The sequence below is a fragment of the Patella vulgata genome, chromosome 1, assembly GCF_932274485.2.
Source record: "Patella vulgata chromosome 1, xgPatVulg1.2, whole genome shotgun sequence".
NCBI classification, from domain to species: Eukaryota; Metazoa; Mollusca; class Gastropoda; family Patellidae; genus Patella; species Patella vulgata.
In genome coordinates, this window is record NC_065879.2 from 38,605,635 (window position 1) to 38,626,617 (window position 20,983).

The following is a 20,983-nucleotide window of genomic DNA, read 5'->3' on the forward strand; positions in this document are numbered from 1 at the left end:
TTAGGGCTAAATAATCTAGGCGCGAACGCGACCCCGACCACGACTGCGAACTGCGACCTCTTCGATTTTCCGCGCGAATCATCGTTCATACTGAAAGCGACGATACGCACAGAAATTCTCAGATGAAAGCGGACGCGAAGCCGTCTCGGGTCAGCTTCCACAGACTTCGCACTCTCATCGGCTAATGACAATGACAGCCCATTTGTCATCATTTTTTTATTTGAACGGGATCGTTGTTTCCATATATCTTAATTGTTTTTAATGTCACTATGTAAGGTTAACAGATATTCATTATTGGTTTTAAATGTAGGGTCACTAATTGTGACTGGTGATACTTTTTGCCGAAATTTGTTTTCGCTTTATTGCACCAAGACACTTGAGTTTAACAACTTCGCAAGCTTTTCGCATGAAACCCAAATCTAAGGCCTTTAAAATCGCGGGGTTCTCAGTTGCACATGTAAACTGCCACATCTGAACGAAGACCAACGCAACATCGCTATCGGTTGGTTACAAGCAGGTGAATATCAGACAGATGTAGCCAGGCTTCTGTATGGAAGCGTATAGGGGTCAATAGCGCGATAAGATACCGCAATATTAATTTGGTAATATGTCAACATATTGTGATTGTTCCGATGATTTTATCACTGAAAAAACAATTTTTGCCGAGTTAATTGAATAACTCTCTATGTTGTATGTCGTCATTTCGTTTTAAATGCACACCTCGACTTAGTGAATGGCGATATTTCGCGAAAATGTCGACATATGCTACGGCGATATGAAATATGTCGAAAAAAGTTCAGAATAGCAATATCTTAACGCAAACGTGCACATTTAAAACGAAATGGAGACATCTAACATAGCGCGTTGACTTAATTAACTCGGCAAAGATTATCTTTTCAGAGATAAAATCATCAGAACAATCACAATATATTGACATATTACCAACTTAATATTGCGGTATCTATCGCGCTATTGACCCCTATACGCTTCCATACTTCTGAATGTTTCCCAGAATACCATTTCTCGCCTTTGGGATAAGTACCGACATCGAAGATTAAAACGTGACCACCCAAGCTCAGGTCAAACAAGAGTGACCCCACTTGCCCTTGATCGTTATTTGCGGAAACAGTTCACAACAGCGACCTCTACTGCAGCAACAATTCCTGGACGGCTTAGGATCTCAGAGCAGACAGTCGATAGACGCCTACGTGAAACCGTATTACGAGCCAGGCCTCCTGTTAGAGCTGTTGTTTTGAAATAGGCCGACACCGTCAAATCCGACTTCAATGGGTTCAGACACGCTGGAGAGCGGTTTGGTTCAGCGACTAGTCGCGGTTCCTTTTGCAACGAGGCGATTGTAAAGCGAGGGTATACCGACGACGAAATTTCACTATGCGTTTCTTTTTTTGAAGAGTATATTATTAAAACATTTATTAGCATGACAATCCTAAAATCAACTTTATAGGTCATGATGGTTCCGATTTAAAGTAGATTAGGAGGACGCTTCGGTCATTTAATGATTGAATTCAAATATGGAGAAGCGAGAACGAGTCTCAAATAACCAGTACCCAGTACCGCGGTTACGATAAGAAACAATCAATGACACATATTGCCAAAACTCCAAACAGAGATAACTTCGCTCAGAATAAAGTAATTTGAATGGAATTTTCAATATATCCATTTTGCATTATCTATTTTTGAACTATTATAGCAAGAGCGACCACCTATGTATCTAAATCTTGCATAATGCATCTTTAAGGTCTCTAATAATATTATGGGAACGCCTTTTAGAATTTAGGAGGATTTTTTACCAGTAAATTTCGTTGTTTTGTTCGATAACCCCACGAAAAATAAAATAAAATAATAAACACAAAATCCAAAAACAGACAATACAATAAACAAAGAGAGATGGAATATTGGTATTAATGTCCGCTTAGTATACATTAAACGATACTCACGTCTGATACACTCAAATTCCACTGGTGTCCATGTTTGATTTCCTTGGCAGTATAGGGATGGCGTTCCATATAAGACTGTGTCATTTGTACAAGTATAGTTCGTATATATTCCTACGATTCTAAGAGGATCATCTAAAATGGCATCCGGAACCACGGGAGCATCTGGACATTCTGAAACATAAAATAAAGGAATATGGACCTTTATATATTTTGGTGGTTATATATTGTCGTGGTATGTGGTATTATTTGCACCGCTGACAAAGAGAAACCACACTGGAAAATTCCAACACCACGATCGAACCCTGGACCTTCTGGTTAGAGAGTCCATTGCTCGCAAACGAGTAAGCATCAAGATCATTCGATTCCGGTATGGAGTTTAAATGCTGGGAATCCATTTACCCTAAAATTTTAAAAATATGAACCTCTTCTGTTATGAAATGTCCATTGCATTGATAACGTTTTAAAGCGCCGTGTCCACTGTCTGTATTTCATAATTAGACATCGATAACTCTTTACAGCAAACCGATGGCAAGATATTGGCATGGGGAATGCTTGGATGTCAATGAGATAGACTGCACGATTATCATGAAAACATCAACAGATTAATGAGGTAAGTATGGAAGCGTATAGGGGTCAATAGCGCGATGAATACCGCGATATTAATCAGGTAATATGTCAATATTGTGATCGTTGCGATGAGTTACTCCATGAATTGCCTATTTTTGCCAAATTAATTGAATCAACGTTTTAAATGCGCAGTCAATAAAGAGGGGGGGGGGCGTCCAACAGATGATTCAAGCTAGTGTACAGGCTACACCAAATAATGACTTTTTCCCCTATTTTGACGGATCTATAGAATGGAAATGAGCTGAACTGTATGATTTCCTATAACGTGTACTAACCGAAGTTGTTAGTGCTTAGTTGCATTCATTTCCCATTTCTATTTTCCAACTCAATAGAATCACATTAAACTCCAGTATTTGACTTTCGTTGCTGGTTTAGTGTTTCATCGAGGCAGTTCATGAAGATTGAATACCTTCCAGAAAACAAATAGGGGTGTTGCAATACTTGTTCTGTGTACATTGTGTAATCCGACAATAAAGTTTCAGTTTATTTGATGTGGCCTACTAAGGCACCAGACAGACGAGTGGCAGGAAAATGTCATGTTTTAAAACTTTAAATTGATACTTATTTAATCAGTGGCGTATTTATTCGTATACACTTTTCATCTACATAATTGCCATTTTTGTTTACTTTAACCCACAGTCAGAAATTTGCAACGCTTGATTCTACAATGAGTTGAGATTAGTTCACAATCGACTAATAACTTAAGAGGTTTTATATTAAATTAGCCAGATCAAATTGTAGACTAAAGATGAATGTCGCATGCTACTACGTACGGCCACGGGAGGTTCACCAATATTGATTTGCATCGTGGGACAAACACTTTATGAGTTTTATTCAAATTTTAATATATGTCTATACTAATGTTTGTGACTGTCGTTTGTCTGTTTGTCTGTCTGTCTCTTGGCAGCTATGCTAGGGCTGTCCCGAGGCTGGAATTCGGTGTATATTATAGGGGTAGCTCGGACCGGGAAGTAACATTAGACTGATGGCGATGGACTACTATCGCTTTGTGGCTACCATCGTGCTACCATCGTGCTACGCCGCGCCAACCGCTAGTATACCACAAAGCAGAGGACACAGATTAGGTCATGTTGGAACTAATTATATTTCTATAATTCGGGGAAACCGGGGGTCACGAAGAAAACACATTGTTGGGCTGGCGACCCTGCTTCATGCCACGAAAGGCCTTGGGATCGAAACCGCGCCACTTGACTCAATGGCAGTTCATATGTTCTAAAGCCCAAGTGTTAGACCACTCGGCCAGCTAACCTCCATAAATTAAAGTGTTAAAATACTTTACACAACGGACCGCCACCGCCTAAGAATTACACGTGGCGCCTTTATAACAAGAAATATTTTTATGAGCTCGTTCTTATTTTCCTCGTATATCTTCATATATGAAAGTTTTTTCGGGCACTTTTATACTAACATTTTTAGTTGGTTCAGATTGTGCTGCAATAACAGTAATAAAATCTTACGTACGTAAATGACAGATAAAAGTGTCCGGTTGCCATTCTCCTGTGGCTGTACATCGTCGTGTTGGAGTTCCTTCTAAAACAGTCCCAGGCTCACAGATATAGCGAGCTAAATAACCTAGACTTCTTCCAACTGTCCTTGTTGCTCCATTTGCAACAGGTGGCGTCATTCCACATTCTAGACAAAAAACATGATACAATATATACAAAGGTTTCATTTGATTATAGTCTGAATTTGTTTGGCAATATTTGTCCTAAAATTTTTCCACAATAGTGTATAAAATATATTTTTTTAGAAAAAAAAATTTCTACATATAATCTATAGACAGATTTTCGTTGAATTAAAAAACGTCACAGGTTAACTAGAATAAGTTGTCTTTCCTACCGATCGTCAATGGAATCATCCACATTAGATAATTCCACGAAACCGTTTGATTAAACAAAGATGGCCGATAGAATATGACTTACCTGTCACTATACAAGTTGCGGTGCCATTTTTGATATAACAGGAACTACCAATATCACATGTAAGCGATCCACAGTTACTGAGCTTATCCTGTATATGGTTTTAAAAAAAAAATGTTAAAAACGATATTTTTGTTGTGAAATCCTGAAAATGATTGGCCTACGCCAACCTCCACATATATTTTTTATAAAAGAAGAAATATGCAAATCCAAAAAAATATATACAATTTTCAGAAAATGAAATAAGTAACGATAAAAAGTAACATAAATTCAGTAGAAAGTAACATGCAGTAAGTAAAAAGTAACATACACTCAAGATTAAACGATATTACAGCCAAGATTGAAATGAATAAGAAAGGATAAAAAGTTGCATATAGTCACTATTTAAAAACAAAATAAGAACGGACAACAAATAACGTACAGTAAAGATTAAAATAAAAAAAAAAGAAAAGTCAATACAAAAATAACAAACTGTTGACATTAGAAAAGACAAATTAAAACATATTTTAGCCAATATCAACAGAAACCAGAAAAGACAAAAAAAGGCATACAGCTAATATCAAAAGAAACAAGAAAATACAAAAAATTACATATTATAGCTATTATCAAAAGTAACAGGAAAAGACAAAATATAGCTTACGGTCAATATCGAATGAATAAAATATACATACGTAACACAACGTAATTTGAATCCGGGATTGTGCAAATAAGTAATGCGTGATGAACAACACCCAGATTGTCATTTTGTTCAACTATATGATTTTATTTTTAGATGGTTCCAAATTTTTAAACTAACGCATAAGTTGATTTCGAGTCAAAATGACCGCTATAGTCTAGCAATAAATCTATCAATTTTATAGGGCCTGAGGAAAGATAATTACTACTATTAGTTAATAATGCAGTAATTATACTACTAACGCAGCTTGAAAAGAAAGACAAATATAAACTAATATTTATGTTCAAGATTAAACTTCGATACATACAAATTTTTCTCAGATTTTGTTTTGATTACTAACATCCCTTTTTTCTTTTAAAAACTTGTATATTACCTTATCCCAAGAATCTCTTTCACTATAAACAGAATTTTGTTCATTTTTAAAATCTCCGTTCTGCAGACTTCTATCAAATAATTCACATTTAAGCGTTTCTCTAGAGTAAGTAAAAGCAAGACAGTCCGTTCTCTGTAAGCACTTTTTGACACATCCTAAAATACCCACGTTTTCAAAATTGACATATCCAACTTTTCTATGAGTTTTTCCATAAGTCACGTTAAAAGTATCAAAGGACTCTTCTGAAACTAACAATGCCGTTGATGCTATTTTATATAAAGCGAAAACGCCCAAAACATAGCCATTTAAACTGTTTAGCATCATTTTTCTTCAGACACGTAAACGTGCTTCTCATTCCTTTTTTAGACTTTCAATAAATCATCATACGTTTCAGATCAACATATGAAATTTTTATAACATTGTAACAAGTATTTCTAAAGAACCGCACATCTCTATACTTTCATTGATCAATTAACGTTGATCGGGAACAGAATCATTGAACGACCATATGAACAATAACAATATAAATGGTAACAATTTTATTATAACAAAATTACCGTATTCGATGTAATAACGGCCCTCTTTCATGAGATAATCGCAAAACTGTAATAAGCGACCCCTAACCTTTGAGCAAAGTATATTTACACATCATAAGATCGCAATAATTTAATGATGATAATTTGTTATTGCTGAACATAGTTTAGCAAAACAAAACAGCAGAATTACGTTAGATTTGTTTTCATATAAGTTTCCGTAATTAACACTTCCGATTAGTACGTGGTATACGGTATATTTCAATCCAAAGTGTAAATTTTAAAATTAAAATGCAATAAATACCCTTTAATACGTTTGATTGGATAACGTCTCTATTCTGATGAGTTTTTAATGGATGCAGACATCGAATGGGCAAAACATGTCTTTGTCATTTAGCAGCGGTCTCATACCACACTTTATGATTTATCCTTTGATCCTGAGAAAGCTAAGCAGTTTTGGTCCCATGCCCAGTGTGAAGTATGTGGTACTGTTACAGCATTTATTTGTTAGGAGGTGTTTTCTTTAGGCACGTCCATCTAGTTTATTCGCTTATATGGATGATTTATTTTATTTTATCTATTTTGAGGTGACGAATATTGTGTGTCTTAATGGCCCTGGTTTTGTTATTTTTCAACATGTAAATAGGTGACTGTACTTATTACCATGTAGAGTTCAATAATATAAAAATAATTATTGGTGATTGATTTTATCAAACAATGGTGACAGTTGTTTTGGAAACTAAGGTGTGTAAAGTATATTACCCCTTTAATAGTTAATATACAAAAACAATCAATGTACATATGTTTCTCCTGTGGGACGATTCAAATGGAGAACAATTAACAGCCACAGTGACTGTGCCACAGACAGACAGAGTAGAACTAGTTAGGAACGTGTTTAAACTTACTACAGATGGACTTGGACTGCTTGGAAATGATATGAACTGACTGTGGGCGGGGTACAGACGAAATAGACGTATTGGGAAATGCTTATGAACGTACTAGCATCGTATTATAGACATTATTTATAGGTCTACCCCCGTCAGACCGGGGTGAGATTCTAATGCCCCCGCCAGACCGGGGTGGCGCCCTTACTGCGCTGCTGCGACCGTACAGCGACCAGAAAATGCACAAAGTCGCCGGCAAACGTGAACACAACGCGAAAATGTCCCAAAAAATTAAAAACATGAAAAAAGTCGTGTTCTCATAGCTTTCCAGTTCAAATCGCAGAAGCTTGGCGTTTGTTTTGAACATGGGTAGGGTAGGGGTTGGGATAGATGTCCGAATGGTTAGCGTGCGCGTTGTATCATAAAGTCTGTCATTGAGTCAATTGGCGTGGTTTCGAGTCCCAGATTGTATTTGACAAGGAGTAGTTTTTCCGGTTTCCTCCCACTGCTAAAGACCTCTACACGCAGGCGAATTATTAATATACAATTGAACCATCTGTTAGTCCCGAAATGACATAGTTTGTGTCGAGTGGATTACGACTTCTTCGTGCTTATGGCGTTTCTATTGAGATCTACTGGCTTGGCAACGGTGTGCGTTTCTACCATGTGCGTTTCTACCACGTGATCACGGCAACTATATAAGCTGGTCAGATTTTTGGAAATTTCAAGATGAACTTTAAATCCCCTGTGTTTTTAGTAAGTGGCACATGCAAAGCATGGTCGCCATAGAAGCGTAATGCAAGCTTGGAAACCGCGTCATGGCTGTATTAAGAACTGGGATCCCCATGAAGACGTGGTGCAATCGTCCAACAGTAGCGAAATCACCCTAACATCGCCGCGACAACGCCATAAGGACTCCGAACGCTTGGTGGGGTCGTGGCAGACATGCGAGGGCCGTGGTGAAGACGCCTTGAAGTCGTCGTTGCAAATGTTACAATTTTTTTCGCAGCGTCTTTGCCATGGTGTGTACTGCGCGTGTACTACATTCGTGGAGATGTTACGACGCTTGTCTCGCGACCTTCGCAACCCCATCGCGTTCTCACAGCTTTCCAGGTGAGATCGCAGAACATTGGCGTTTGTTTTGAACATGAATTGTCTGTCTGTCTGTATGTCCGTCCGTCTGTCTGTCCGTCAAACTTTTTGGGACACAATAACTCTCCTTCTAATTGAGCTAGAATGTCCAAACTTAGTGTAAGCGTTGATTAGGTGAATGCCCTGATGGAGGTCGATGATGAACAGTGTCTGTTTATGGTAAGCAGAGATAAGCAATTTGATTGGTTGATGTTTTTGGACACGATAACTTTGGTTATAATTAAGTGAGAGCTATGATATCTGAGTATAGATTTAATATATCATTACCTGGACTAATTTGATGATAATTTTCTGCTTAGGCTAAGGATCGATAAGCAATTTGATTGGTCAAGACTTTGGAACATAACAACTCTGCTTTTAATTGAGGTAGAATGTTTAAACTTGATGTTGATGTTCATTAGGCGACTGTCTTGACTGAGTTCAATGATTAACATTTTCCGCCGCTAAAGCTAAGCAGAGCAAAGCAATTTCTTTGACTTTGATTTTATCTGATAAAGAGTGAATAGTTGATAATCAGTTTGATTGCTCGATACTTTTGAAAAAGATAACCCTGTAATTAATTGATAAGTGCCATATATTTATTTTGGGATTTCTGCGGGGAACATCAGCTTTACTGATGGCTTGTTATTTTATTTCCAGACCGTCAACACAATTCTGTTCCCGGTTCTTGTTCAGACAAAAGCAGTTCATGCTTCCTGTTGCAGTGTTTTTCTTTAGGCCTTAAATGTTATTTAAATTATTAATTAGGATTTATTAACATGATAAGACCATAATCAACTCTTGGTGTCATGGGATCGTTCCGATTTTAAGTAGATTAGAATGGTTCGGCAATTTAATGATTCAGTTTAAAAATGATGAAGCAAGGCTAAGACTCGAATAACCAGCATCGTATCAAAACTACAAACATTGATAACTCCGCTCAGATTAAAGTAATTTTTTGAATGCAATTTCAATATATTCATTTTGCATTATATTTTTTTTAACTATTATAGCAAGAACGACCAGTAAAATTACTGTATTTTAACACTGACTTGTAAACTTGCACCCAAATGGTAGATTTAGATTTACAAATACCATATAAATTTACAGTGAGTGTAAATTAACTTTGTTGTAAATTTACAAGCACAATGTGGATTTACCGTGAATGTAAATTTACCTCACTTTCAATTTACAAGCACAACGTAAATTTACGTCGAAGTTATTTTACATTCACTATAAGTTTACATGGCGTTTGTAAATCTAAATCTACCATCTAGATGTAAATTTACATGCCAGTGTAAAAAAAACAGTCATTCTACTGGCAGCTTTCTGTCAGTCATTTTGCGGTAAAAATGCACAAACTTTTTTTTTACAGTGTAAGCACACTGTATGGCGTATGTCCGTCTTCATCGTCGCCTAAATGTAGGGTGCTAAACCACATTTCATTTCATTTTCTATTTCTGAACCGTTAAAGCCAAAACATCAGTTATTATGAAAAATTCACCGGATTATGATTTATATTCCGGGAATACAGTCTATGTAAACAAAAGATAACATAGACGGGGCTATCAACAAATCCAACATACGAGTTAAAAAAAAATAGTCTGTCCCAATCAAAATAAGAATGGAAAGACATTAATTAACGTATCCAGACCATAATGAACTCTCAGTGGCATCGCTAGCCTGCAATATTAATAGGATTAGAACCCGGTCTGCTGCTTCTGATTAAATCAAAAAATGGATAATGTTGGGGTTTTTTTTTTATCGTACGACTTTAGTAATGATGATAGAGGCTAGGCTCAAAATTAAATAGCTAAATACTCGATTCAGGATGGATCATTTGATTGAAATTTTCAGCAAATTCCCTTTACATTATCTAGTTTTTAACTATTATAATGAGAACTACCAGCCCTTTATCTAATCTCCCATAATGCATCTTTAAGATTTCATATATTGAACGTAAATTCTAAATTTCGATTCGGATCTTCTTCATAACCGACAAACAATCCTTGGTAATTTGAAAACATAAAGATCGCTGACCTGTAGAATGATTACAAAAAAAAAATTGTGGACGGGTGACGGACGAACGGAACGAAAAGTGCCACGTGTACACATTAGAGTGCATATTAACATACCCTTGGCAGTCGGTTGGAATTCAAAATAAGAATAGGTAGTAGCGCCGCTGTCCTGGCAAAATTTCGCTCATAGCACACTGCACGTCGTATGTTCGTCTTCATTAGCCCAGATAGGACAGAGCAGTTAGGTGTTAGACGCCATTTCATTTGGACATTTTAAAGCACCAATTTGTCTATATACTCAAACAGAGGCTGTTCATTTTGAAATCACCGACATAGTTTATGAGCTGTTCGAATTCGGTTAACCGTGCTATTTTGTTGTACGATGGGCTTCGCTACGATAATGGAATGCAATGATTTGGACGAATTGTCGAAATAAAAGATAAAAATAAAGTAAACATAAGTCCCAAATTGTCAACTCTTCACCTGCTTATATTTACTAAAGGTTCTTAGTATCGATACATTTTGAAAATCGTTAACAAATGTTTCTATTCATAGCCTCTAAGACCTATATTTTATGCATTCGAGAACTATCTGATATCTCTCCTTGATAAGACTGTCACGATTTTGATTTACATACTATCATCTCATGACAAAGAAATTAAAGTACCCATAACATCTGTAAAGTATTGACCTACCAATTCCTTTAAACATTTGTACATAATGTGATTTATATTCAATTTTTTTATTGTAATTTATAATCAATTATGTTCGATGATGTACGTAAAGAGTCCAAATTTGAATGCAGTCGTTTACAACTGCTTACTCCATTCTAGACGCTTCTACTAATTACTTTTGGGGTGTCCTGTAGGAGGGGTTTTTCTTTGTTAATTACTTATGGCACCCGAAACCATCGCGAAGATCGTGTGCTTATTTTAAAATGTGCATTGTGTCTTATATATTTGATATTAAGATCCCATATTTTCACGGCAGGATAATAATATCAATATTGACTGAAATGGACCAATATTAATTTCTAATTCATGTTTTTAATTTCGACTATTATGGAAAACAAGTTAAGATCCTTTACTTCACAAACCTATACCACAATCTATAACTTTTACCCTAAATTGCCGGAGATTTTAAGGTACAGTTTGGTCATATATGCCTATAAACTCTCCAGACTTCTGTTTAATATTTTGTTCATGTTACCTCTATGATGACGCACCCCACCCCTCGCTGATATTTACGATATTTACAAAATAGTTAATTGACAAGTTAAACGTATGATATGCACCTGTCTACACCTTAAGATTTCATAAAGCAAAGCTGAATTTGTCCATGCGACATGACATATTCCATGCGTTATTCCTGCATTTATAACCCTTTGAAAATACAAAACATGACTATGCTCAACATGGATGAAACTAATAGATATAACAATGATCGTATCATTTTTGATCTAATTGAATTTGACCCAGAAATATGGTGCTATCAGAAAGGTTATTTATTTATGGACGGGTCAATTCAGAGAAAAAATTAACGATGTCCAGGTGGTCTAACGTATAAAAGACAACGGATTTCCTCCCAAGATTGTCAGTAACCATTTCATTACAAAGACCTTAGTAAGTATAGATTGTCAAGTTATTCACTAGGAGATTAAAATTGTTGTCCGTCTTTGGTTGGTTGTTTTTTTGAAGTTGCAATTCAATATAAGAGTAGGCCATAGTTCCGCTGTCAGGGTAAAAATTTAACCCATAGCACACTGCATGTCGTTTGGCCGTCTTCACGAGCCCAGTCGGTGCAGAAAAGTAGGACGTTAAACCCTACTTTTTTGATGAATACGATTGCTATTGTTTGGAGAAGTGGGTATATGTTCTCAGATAATAGGATGCCATTTATCAGTAAACACATTGTAAAAGATGTAATATATATAAATACAACGTTTCTAATACAATGCTAGAATTCATGAATTTTAGAATGCATGTCTTATTATTTCTTGTTTTTTTTATACAATAAAGCAGTAAAATGAAATTTTTAACTATTGCAAACCATTTTACCTCACCGTCTAAAACAGCCCAACTCTTATTATGTCGTTTTTTATTCAAATGTAATTCACATTGCCACAACCAGCTAGTTTAGTACCAATGAATGTAACCACATTATTTATTTTTGTTGTAGAAAGCAACGATGAAATTTTTTGCCATTCTAACCATTGCTCTTGTCTTAACTGGAGCCAACGCCGGCTTCTTGGATGAATTCAAATCCACCCTTAGTTCCATTGGTGATAACATCAAAAACGTATACAATGGAGTTAAGCCCCTTCTCAGCAGTGCTGTTAGTAAACTTGTCGGAGAATTGAAAACAACTGGATCCCAAATCTTAGCCCAGGGTGCACAAGGTAATTACTTCGAGTTCTTGCTCACAATATATACCTATTGTCGTGTTGACTTAAAAAAGAGATATAATTCTAGTACAATTTAGCACACGGTTACATTAATGTGAAATGACTCCGAACTGATTTAAAATCACATACGTCTGTAGGCTTCCTCACATTCTTATTCCAGCTCTTCTTGGTAGTCTTTCTGGAGGCACAACCACCACCCGTGATGTTGCGTAAGTATAACAGAACAACACCATCAAAAACTAATTCTGTCATCTGAAATATTACTTGTTTTTAACCACAGTATCCATTGATAAGTTATCGCTAAGGTACAACCTGTCTGTTGAAATTAATTTTTAATTCAAAACTAATTGCCAAGATATTTTCGAGGCAGAGTGTCCTTATTCTATCTAATCACATTAGCTTTATATTATTTACAGTCTTCTTGATAAAGTTGGCCAATTCGTCAAGAATGGCGAAGGTATGATCTCAACTCTCTCCCACACCATTGGAAATCTTTTCAACGGTGCTGTTGCCAAGCTCACCGATTTAGCAGGAAAACTTGGAAACGCACAACTCTTCGGACAACCCATCAGCAAATTCATCAGTGAAATCGAAGAAGTTGTTTGTAAGTAATAAAAGAGAATTTCCTTGTTTGCTTATTGGTGTTTGTAAATAGCTATGCATCCATAAAGTTTCAAATTTTTATTTTTAATAGAAAAACAAAACAAAGGGTTAATCGTGAACGTTTATCTTTTGTAGCAAGCCACAACCTTCTCCAGAACTCCATCCTTAAACAATTGATTGAACAACCAGCTAAATTGTTGTCAAGTGCCGCCCAACATCTAATGGGACACAAGAGAAGTGCAATCAGTGATCTTTTGTCCTCTATCGGACAAACATTGGCCTCCACCTTCAAGCCAGCCATTGATACCGTCACCAAGGTAATCAAATATTATGTAATATCCAAAAATTTGGGATTCTGTTATGCATCTATTATAAAGCGGACGGGCCTTTATGGTAATATGGTGAAAACTGTCTCAATTCGAGAGCAGTCAAATGTGTTGTTACATACGACAGGGATCTAAAATGTTGATACATATCTAGATGTGAAAAGTTTGTATGTTAATTACGTTCGTAATGGATCTTCAACATATTTAATGCCATATAGGGGGTTTACAGCCCATAGAAAAGTGAACACACAGAATAGGACATATTTGAGACTAAAGCTTGCTACAATTTATTTTATTTTTGTCTTGTAGCACATTACCAATTTGGGTGCAACTTTGAAAAATGCCGGTACCGCTCTTTTCGGAGCCGTCAAGCCCACCATTGATGCTTTGACTGGAAAACTCACCGATCACGTCAACAACTTGAAACAAGTCGGAACTGAACTTTTAGGACATGGAAAGAATGCCCTCAGTGCTCTCACTGATGCTGTTACTGATATTCTTGGTAAGTGTCTTAGTTTAGAAATTGTAATATAGAGCTTGTCTAGTGTAAATATTCAAGGGGAAATTGTAGAAGTATGGTTATGGTACAGGATTCACGAAGTGGTCACATTTTCAGGAGTTCGGATGTGATGAGTTAAATAACACGGAAGTGGGTGCAGCAGATTTCTTGCCAGTTTGGAAGTCGCTGAAAGTGATCTAGATGTTAATCTCAAAGTAACGAGTAACGCCATTTCATTTAATTACTAAATTTTTCTGAAATATATCGCAGAGCTATGCTACCGTAATTATCTATTAGATTTACTTCATGATTTATATTGTTTTATTGTATTACAGGACAAACCTTCCACAACGCTCAACCCACCATCCAAAAAGCCATTGATACCGCCAAACAAGCCGGCAAGGATACCATTGGTACCCTTTTGGGAGGAGGAAACTAAATGTCTTAAAGTAGAATAATAAAATATTTGTTTAGTATTTTCAAATTTGTTTCTTCTTTTTGTTACATCAAGGTTTTTTATTATTGGCATTAGTAAGGGGTGGTTTCTGAAACTCCACACAGAACACTTGATGCTGTATTCTCGATTTGACAAGATATGGGGTTTTGAGTCAAATGATGCAACTACTAGATGAATTTCAATCTTACGACAATTTTACCCTTTCATTATTATAGAATGTAAGAATCTAGTTTATGTCAAATATTGATATACATATATTTACGCGTCCATATGTTCACTCGAATGACAGTTAAAAGGAAGAGTAACGCTAATATATCTCAATCGGGTTTTACGGACGTTTTAACTTTTAAAGAAAGAATAAATAAACACATAATTATTGGATCCTGCTTGCCATGGCCTGGAATAAGATGACTCATGCCATGGAAGATTACCTGATAAATATATGGGCCTCTAGCCTAGCATTATCTTTTGTTATAAGGTTTCATATGGACATCAGGCCTATAATTTATGGGAAAGGGATAGTCACATAATATTAAAGTGAATGTATCTCCGTCGATTCTTCAGTAGATAATCGTAATGAAAACAGGCGTTACAGAAACCTAACCCCAATTGACTTTTTAAAAAAAACAACTTCAAATTGAAACAACTAAATATAGACAGAAATTGCCTTCGTGTTAACAGGTGTCTGATAATAATGTCAACCAAACAATGGAACAACAATGTTTCAGTGTCAAGGAGGACGAAGACATAAATCCAACCTAACTGCAAATGCCCATGGATCATTTGAAACAGATGACCAATCTTGAGTGTTTACTTACGTTTTTGGGGGCACATTTTGACTAGATATAAACATTACTCCCACTACCGATGCAAAAATGACCAGTCATCCAATAAAATTATTTATATCTTATGGACCATATTAACTTTCCGGGAAAGGATGAGTTGAATGGGTTACTTTTGTTTCTCTTTTTTTTCTCAAATTCCGGAAATGCCGCTGAGGTCACCATTTTTAACTGATGTAGATGAAACTTAAACTATATGCCTATATCTCAAAGATCTCGGTACCCGTCGATAATACGCATATAGGACCGTAATCTCCTAGATTAGCATCCTGGTTGCAGGAAAAATCGCGTTTTTAGCTTTTGGACCCTCTAAAGATTACCGTTTATATTTCATTTTCAAAACAGTTCAATAATATCACCGTTACATCATGCTTACGATTCAGTATGCATTTAATGATGATCGGATCGAAACTTCATGTCAAAATGGCCACTTCCATTTACGCAAATAGTGTAAAAGCATGTCACGGCTTTTATCCGATGAAACTTAGCACGTCTGTTAGGCATCAACAAATATTGGATGAGTTCGTATTTGCTACTCATTGGATTTTTCGTGCCAGAGTTATGTCCTCTGCCTTTTGGTGGAATTGTAGCCCTGTTTTTTTCGCAAAATGTGAAATAGGTATAAAGTTTGTGGACCCTCAGATGAAGCTTAACAAATATATGTGCACATCAAAACCCGATTTCTTGTTTGATACAGCCTGTGTTGTTAATTCTTATTGAATTATTTAGGAAATACACTTGTTTTACACAGATATATATTGGTGTTTTTAATGTACATTATTGAAAAAATGTATTTGTTAATTCCTTGTAGAATGGAGATTATTGATAGAGAATATCAACATATTGAACACTGTACATTTTGATCATTGTTCATTGTATCCAATTTGTATGGTGGCTGATTGGTATCTTGTCCTGATGTCGTGGTGTCGCCCTATATAAGGTGACAACCCAACAACCCGACATCACGACACCACGACATTTTAACCCGACAATACGACATTTTCACCCGACAACACGATATTAAAAATGTACTATTGTCGCGTAAAAACAAGACACCACGACAACCTGACATCACGACATTTTCACCCGACACCACCACATTAAAAATGTCGTATGAAGGGTGACACCATGACATCACGACATACCAATCAGCCACATAACTTTGGGAATGTTTCCTAAAACTTTGCAAAAGCCTTGACCAATAAGAACATTACTTTTAAAACAGCTTTGTTAGCTTGTATATGAGTTATTAAATTATAACGATAAACCTTGAATCAGGTTGACCTGATTTTGTTTTCAAATTCGATGTGAAGCATTGGGACCCTATTACTTTTTCTGTTCCCCGCCCATCTCTTGCAATAAGTTGGCGTATCTTGCATAACAGTCGCGTGTCAGGTTATTTATTAACCATTTGAAAACGAAAGCTATAACATTTCCAGCCTGAAATAGTTGGAGCATATGTGCTTTCGTATATTTTGTAGCAGATATAGAAGAACAATCGTGAGTACTTCTAAGATTTTAACAGACCGGTAGACAGAAATTTCAAACTATTGCTTCACAACATGTGCATGCACCAGATAAATGTCGGGTGACATATTTTTTTAGGGAGATTATCTAAGGAAATAAGTAAACATCATATGGAAAATCCCAGCTGTGCACGTCACGTGTCCCTCGCGTAATCCTTTAAATGCGTCGAATTAACAGCATATCTTCCATTGCTGCAATCACAATCGTATAGTAAGTATGAAATTTCGAGGCTTTAGCTTACGTGTTGAAGAAGGGTTTATCTTATAAAATTGAAGTGCAAGTTGGATCCGTTCATCGTGTATTTGACTTTGATAACATTGGAGGATTTTGAGTCCCATAATAAGTATTTCTTCGGGTATTTTGTTGTGGTTATCTCCTTTCTCGGTCTCTACGAGTTTAGGTTGTTACAATTTTTGTACATAGTCAACAAATTTCAGGAAACTAATTGTATTTTTGTTATCCATACAGATCAGCAACTATGAAGGTTCTTGTTGTTCTCACTATTGCCCTCGTTTTATCTGGAGCTAACGCTGGCTTTTTGGACCAATTCCAGACAACCCTCAAGGGAATCGGCGAAACCTTGAAAAATGTCTACGCTGGAGTAGCTCCACTTTTGAGCACTGCTGCTGGTAAACTGGTTGAAGAGCTTAAAACTACTGGAAGTCAGATCTTAGCCCAGGGTGCTCAAGGTATGTAGTAAACGTTTGTGTGGATCAATCTGTATCTACATCTCTAAAATAGTGTAATACTATTTCCATTGGAGAATTCTGGCCTAGACTTGAAATTCTGTTTATCAGTCAGACAAATAGACAACAGGTTTGGTTAGAGATTAGGTATTGTATATTGTCAAAAACATTTGATAATTTTGTAATCATACTTAATTAACGATTTTCAGGATAGCGTCATAAATATGATAAATGATTTTTCCTTTTATTTTGCGTCTAGCTCTATTGGGAAGTCTAGGTGGTCAGACAACAACACCATCAGTGGGCACACGAGATCTTGGGTAAGCTTTTAAAATATCATAAGTAATTCCATTATTTATATACTTTCTTAGAATTTACACTTGATTAAATACAATAGATCTAAATCAGCATTCAATTACATAATCCAGTAGATATATTTGAAGAAATTGAGCAACGGAAGGGGGTTGAAATGATGCCAATGCTAAAAATAAGAACTAAAAATCATACTTTCTAATTTTAGTTTGATGAGCAAAATCCAGGAATTCATTCAAAATGGAGAAAGTAAAGTGCACGAAGTAGCAAGCACCATCGGAACTCTCTTCCAAGGTGCCTTAAGCAAAATCACCGGACTTGCCAGTCAATTTGGAAATTTGGATATCCTTAAAAACCCATTGGAGGTATTCAAGAACGCCGTTGATCAAGTCGTTTGTAAGTATTGTGTTTGTATTTTCCCCAATTCGTTAACGCGTTATCACCATTTATAATAATTTGAGAAAATCACAACTAAATGTAAACTACTTTTCATCTGTTGAGTTGAGGCAAGCCATGCCCTTCTCATCCCTAAACAGTTTATTAAACGACCAACTAATTTAATTTTTTATCTGTGGTAGCAAGCCACAACCTTCTCCAGAGCTCCATCCTTAAACAATTGATTGAACAACCAGCTAAATTGTTGTCAAGTGCCGCTCAAAATCTGATTGGTGATTTGTCCCACCACAAGAGAAGTGGTATCTCCGACTTACTCTCAAGTATTGGACTTCAATTGGCTGCCACCTTCAAGCCAGTCATTGACACCGTCAACACGGTAATTATTTTTCCTCTTTTCGGAAGTTCACTACCTGGATTATGGTCTATTATCTAAACACAAAGACTCTTTGGATTTCAATGATATGATAATTTCTCTTGAAGTGTTGCATCTAAAGATGAAGCCAGTACTTTATTTTGACATAAATCCAAGATGTTTAGCTCCTTTAATGTATATAATACCAGATTCCTAATCCTTTTAATATTTTATCAAAAGGCTTATTTTTTGTTTAGCAATATCAGGTATTTTAGTGTGCAATATGATCAAATTTCATTCCTTCTTATAGCTGTCTTTTTTTGTTTTTTAGTGCACAATTCTTATTTATTTTTCTAACCTTTTTATCATTATTTGTGATATAGCACATCACTAATTTGGGATCAACTTTGAAAAACGCCGGCACCGCTCTTTTCGGAGCCGTCAAGCCCACCATTGATGCTTTGACTGGAAAACTCACCAATCACGTCAACAACTTAAAACAAGTCGGAACTGAACTTTTAGGACATGGAAAGGATGCCCTCAGTGCTCTCACTGATGCTGTTACTGATATTCTTGGTAAGTGTTTTGCTAAATCTGTTTTGAGGAAACATACTTTAAAAACTGGTAATTTGTATATTGAGTTCAAAAGTAAAGACGTTTAAGTAATATACTGGATTCACCACTTAACCAGTATATCGTGGGTTCAAATGCTCTAAGGTGCAATGGATACGGCCGGCATCAATTGAAAAGTAAGCATGTATAACAGGTCATGTCAGCAGGAAATTGTAGAAAAGTGAACTGTATGTCCATCCTATAATAACAGGTATATTACCTCAATCTATTTCATTAATAAATCCGTCTGAACATTTCAGAATTTGTCATTGCACACATGGGCAACCGTAATTCTGTTTTACTTAATGGTATATATTGTTTTATTGTATTACAGGACAAACCTTCCACAACGCCCAGCCCACCATCCAAAAAGCCATTGATACCGCCAAACAAGCCGGCAAGGATACCATTGGTACCCTTTTGGGAGGAGGAAACTAAATGTTTTAAAGTAGAATAATAAAATATTTATTTAAATATTTCAAAATTGTTTTCCTTTTCCTTATCTAAATAATGAGCTTTAAATAATTATAAAATATAAGTATGTTCATAATAGCAAAAACTCTTTGGAATCAAGAACTGGTTTTCGTACAATTCTGATATACATACGTAGTGTATGTTAATTCTGTTCAATTTATTCCGACTATTGAACACAAAGTCTGATAAAGATTTTCATCCCATAAATAACAAATCGACACATAATGCTCAAACAAATAGACACGTTTATTTTTGGTCTAAAAGAGGTCTTGAGCCTTGTAACGTTAACTTGAACAGTGTATGTGTCACGTGACAAAACTGGTAAATATCATCCTAAAATTCTAACTCAACCTTCATTATGGTGGACCGGTAATATATTCAAACGGTTATTAAAATCGGATAAAAATTGTGACCTCTAGAGGATCCACAAGCTAAGAAACACGATTTTTCGTACAATCAGGGGCCATAATCCAGGAAGTTACGTTCAGATATGCGTGATTATCGACGGGAAACGCTGTATTTGTGATATACACATAAATCTAAAGTTTCATCACAATCGGATTAAAATTGTGACCTCTAGAGGATCCACAACCTTGATATACAACATTTTTTACACCATTTTTTGTTCGTGGGGCAGCCATTTTGTCAGGCAGTCTTATTCCGATTTACACGAAATTCGTACTCATTACATCACATTACTCAATACATTATGGTGTAACGGTGATATATTCAAAAGGTTTTTTTTTCTAAATCGGATAAAAATTGTGGCCTATAGAAGGATCCCAAGCGAAAAACGCGATTTCTCAAACAATCAAGGGCCATAATTCAGGACGTTAATATCCGATATGAGCAAATATCGAAAGGAACCAATATCTTTGGGCTATAAATATGCATTTCAAGTTTCATCACAATCGGGTCAAAATTGGGACATCTAGAGGGACAACAACCTTGATATATACCATATTTTTACACTATTTGCACGCAATTCGTACTCAGCCTACATTATGGTGTAACGGTGATATATTCAAAAGTTTTGTTTTTCAATCGGATAAAAATTGTGACCATTAGAGGGACCACAAGCTCAAAACGCGATTTCCCATACAGCCAAGGGCCATAATTCAGGAAGTTACAATCCGATATGCGCGTATATCAATGGGGGAACCAAGATCTTTGGGTTATAAACATGCATTTTAATTTTCATCAAAACCGAATGAAAATTGTGACCTCTAAAGGGTCAACAACCTTGATATACCACATTTTTACACTATTTTTACACATTCCGGCAGTTGTGGTCCGATTTTCACGAAATTCAAACTCAACCAACATTATGGTGCAACGGTGATGTATTCGAAA

General features: G+C 36.0%; 1 protein-coding gene across 3 annotated transcripts; it reads left to right on the forward strand.

Annotated features, from left to right (window-relative positions):
• Window positions 1-11,747: 11,747 nt before the first annotated feature.
• On the forward strand, window positions 11,748-19,640 carry LOC126808425 (uncharacterized). 3 transcript variants are annotated; one of them, XR_007674633.1, is made up of 7 exons: window positions 11,748-11,762; window positions 12,319-12,538; window positions 12,705-12,753; window positions 12,961-13,148; window positions 18,375-18,568; window positions 18,928-19,120; window positions 19,491-19,640. XR_007674633.1 is itself a non-coding variant. In XM_050533128.2 (6 exons), the coding sequence occupies exons 1-6, from the start codon at window positions 17,277-17,279 to the stop codon at window positions 19,592-19,594; spliced, it is 951 nt and encodes a 316-aa protein (XP_050389085.1). In that variant the 5' UTR covers window positions 17,237-17,276; the 3' UTR covers window positions 19,595-19,640. The 3 variants fall into 3 exon arrangements, 1 of the variants encoding a protein (XP_050389085.1); XR_007674634.1 differs by lacking the exons at window positions 18,375-18,568; window positions 18,928-19,120; window positions 19,491-19,640 and adding exons at window positions 13,283-13,464; window positions 13,783-13,975; window positions 14,308-14,450; XM_050533128.2 differs by lacking the exons at window positions 11,748-11,762; window positions 12,319-12,538; window positions 12,705-12,753; window positions 12,961-13,148 and adding exons at window positions 17,237-17,487; window positions 17,744-17,804; window positions 18,005-18,192.
• The last annotated feature ends 1,343 nt before the right edge of the window (window positions 19,641-20,983 follow it).

Coding starts and splice junctions, on each gene's coding strand:
- LOC126808425 (XM_050533128.2), top strand. CDS start 17,277: ATGAAGGTTCTTGTTGTTCTCACTATTGCCCTCGTTTTATCTGGAGCT. Junction 17,488..17,743: donor CTTAGCCCAGGGTGCTCAAG/GTATGTAGTAAA, acceptor TTTTGCGTCTAG/CTCTATTGGGAAGTCTAGGT. Junction 19,121..19,490: donor TGCTGTTACTGATATTCTTG/GTAAGTGTTTTG, acceptor ATTGTATTACAG/GACAAACCTTCCACAACGCC.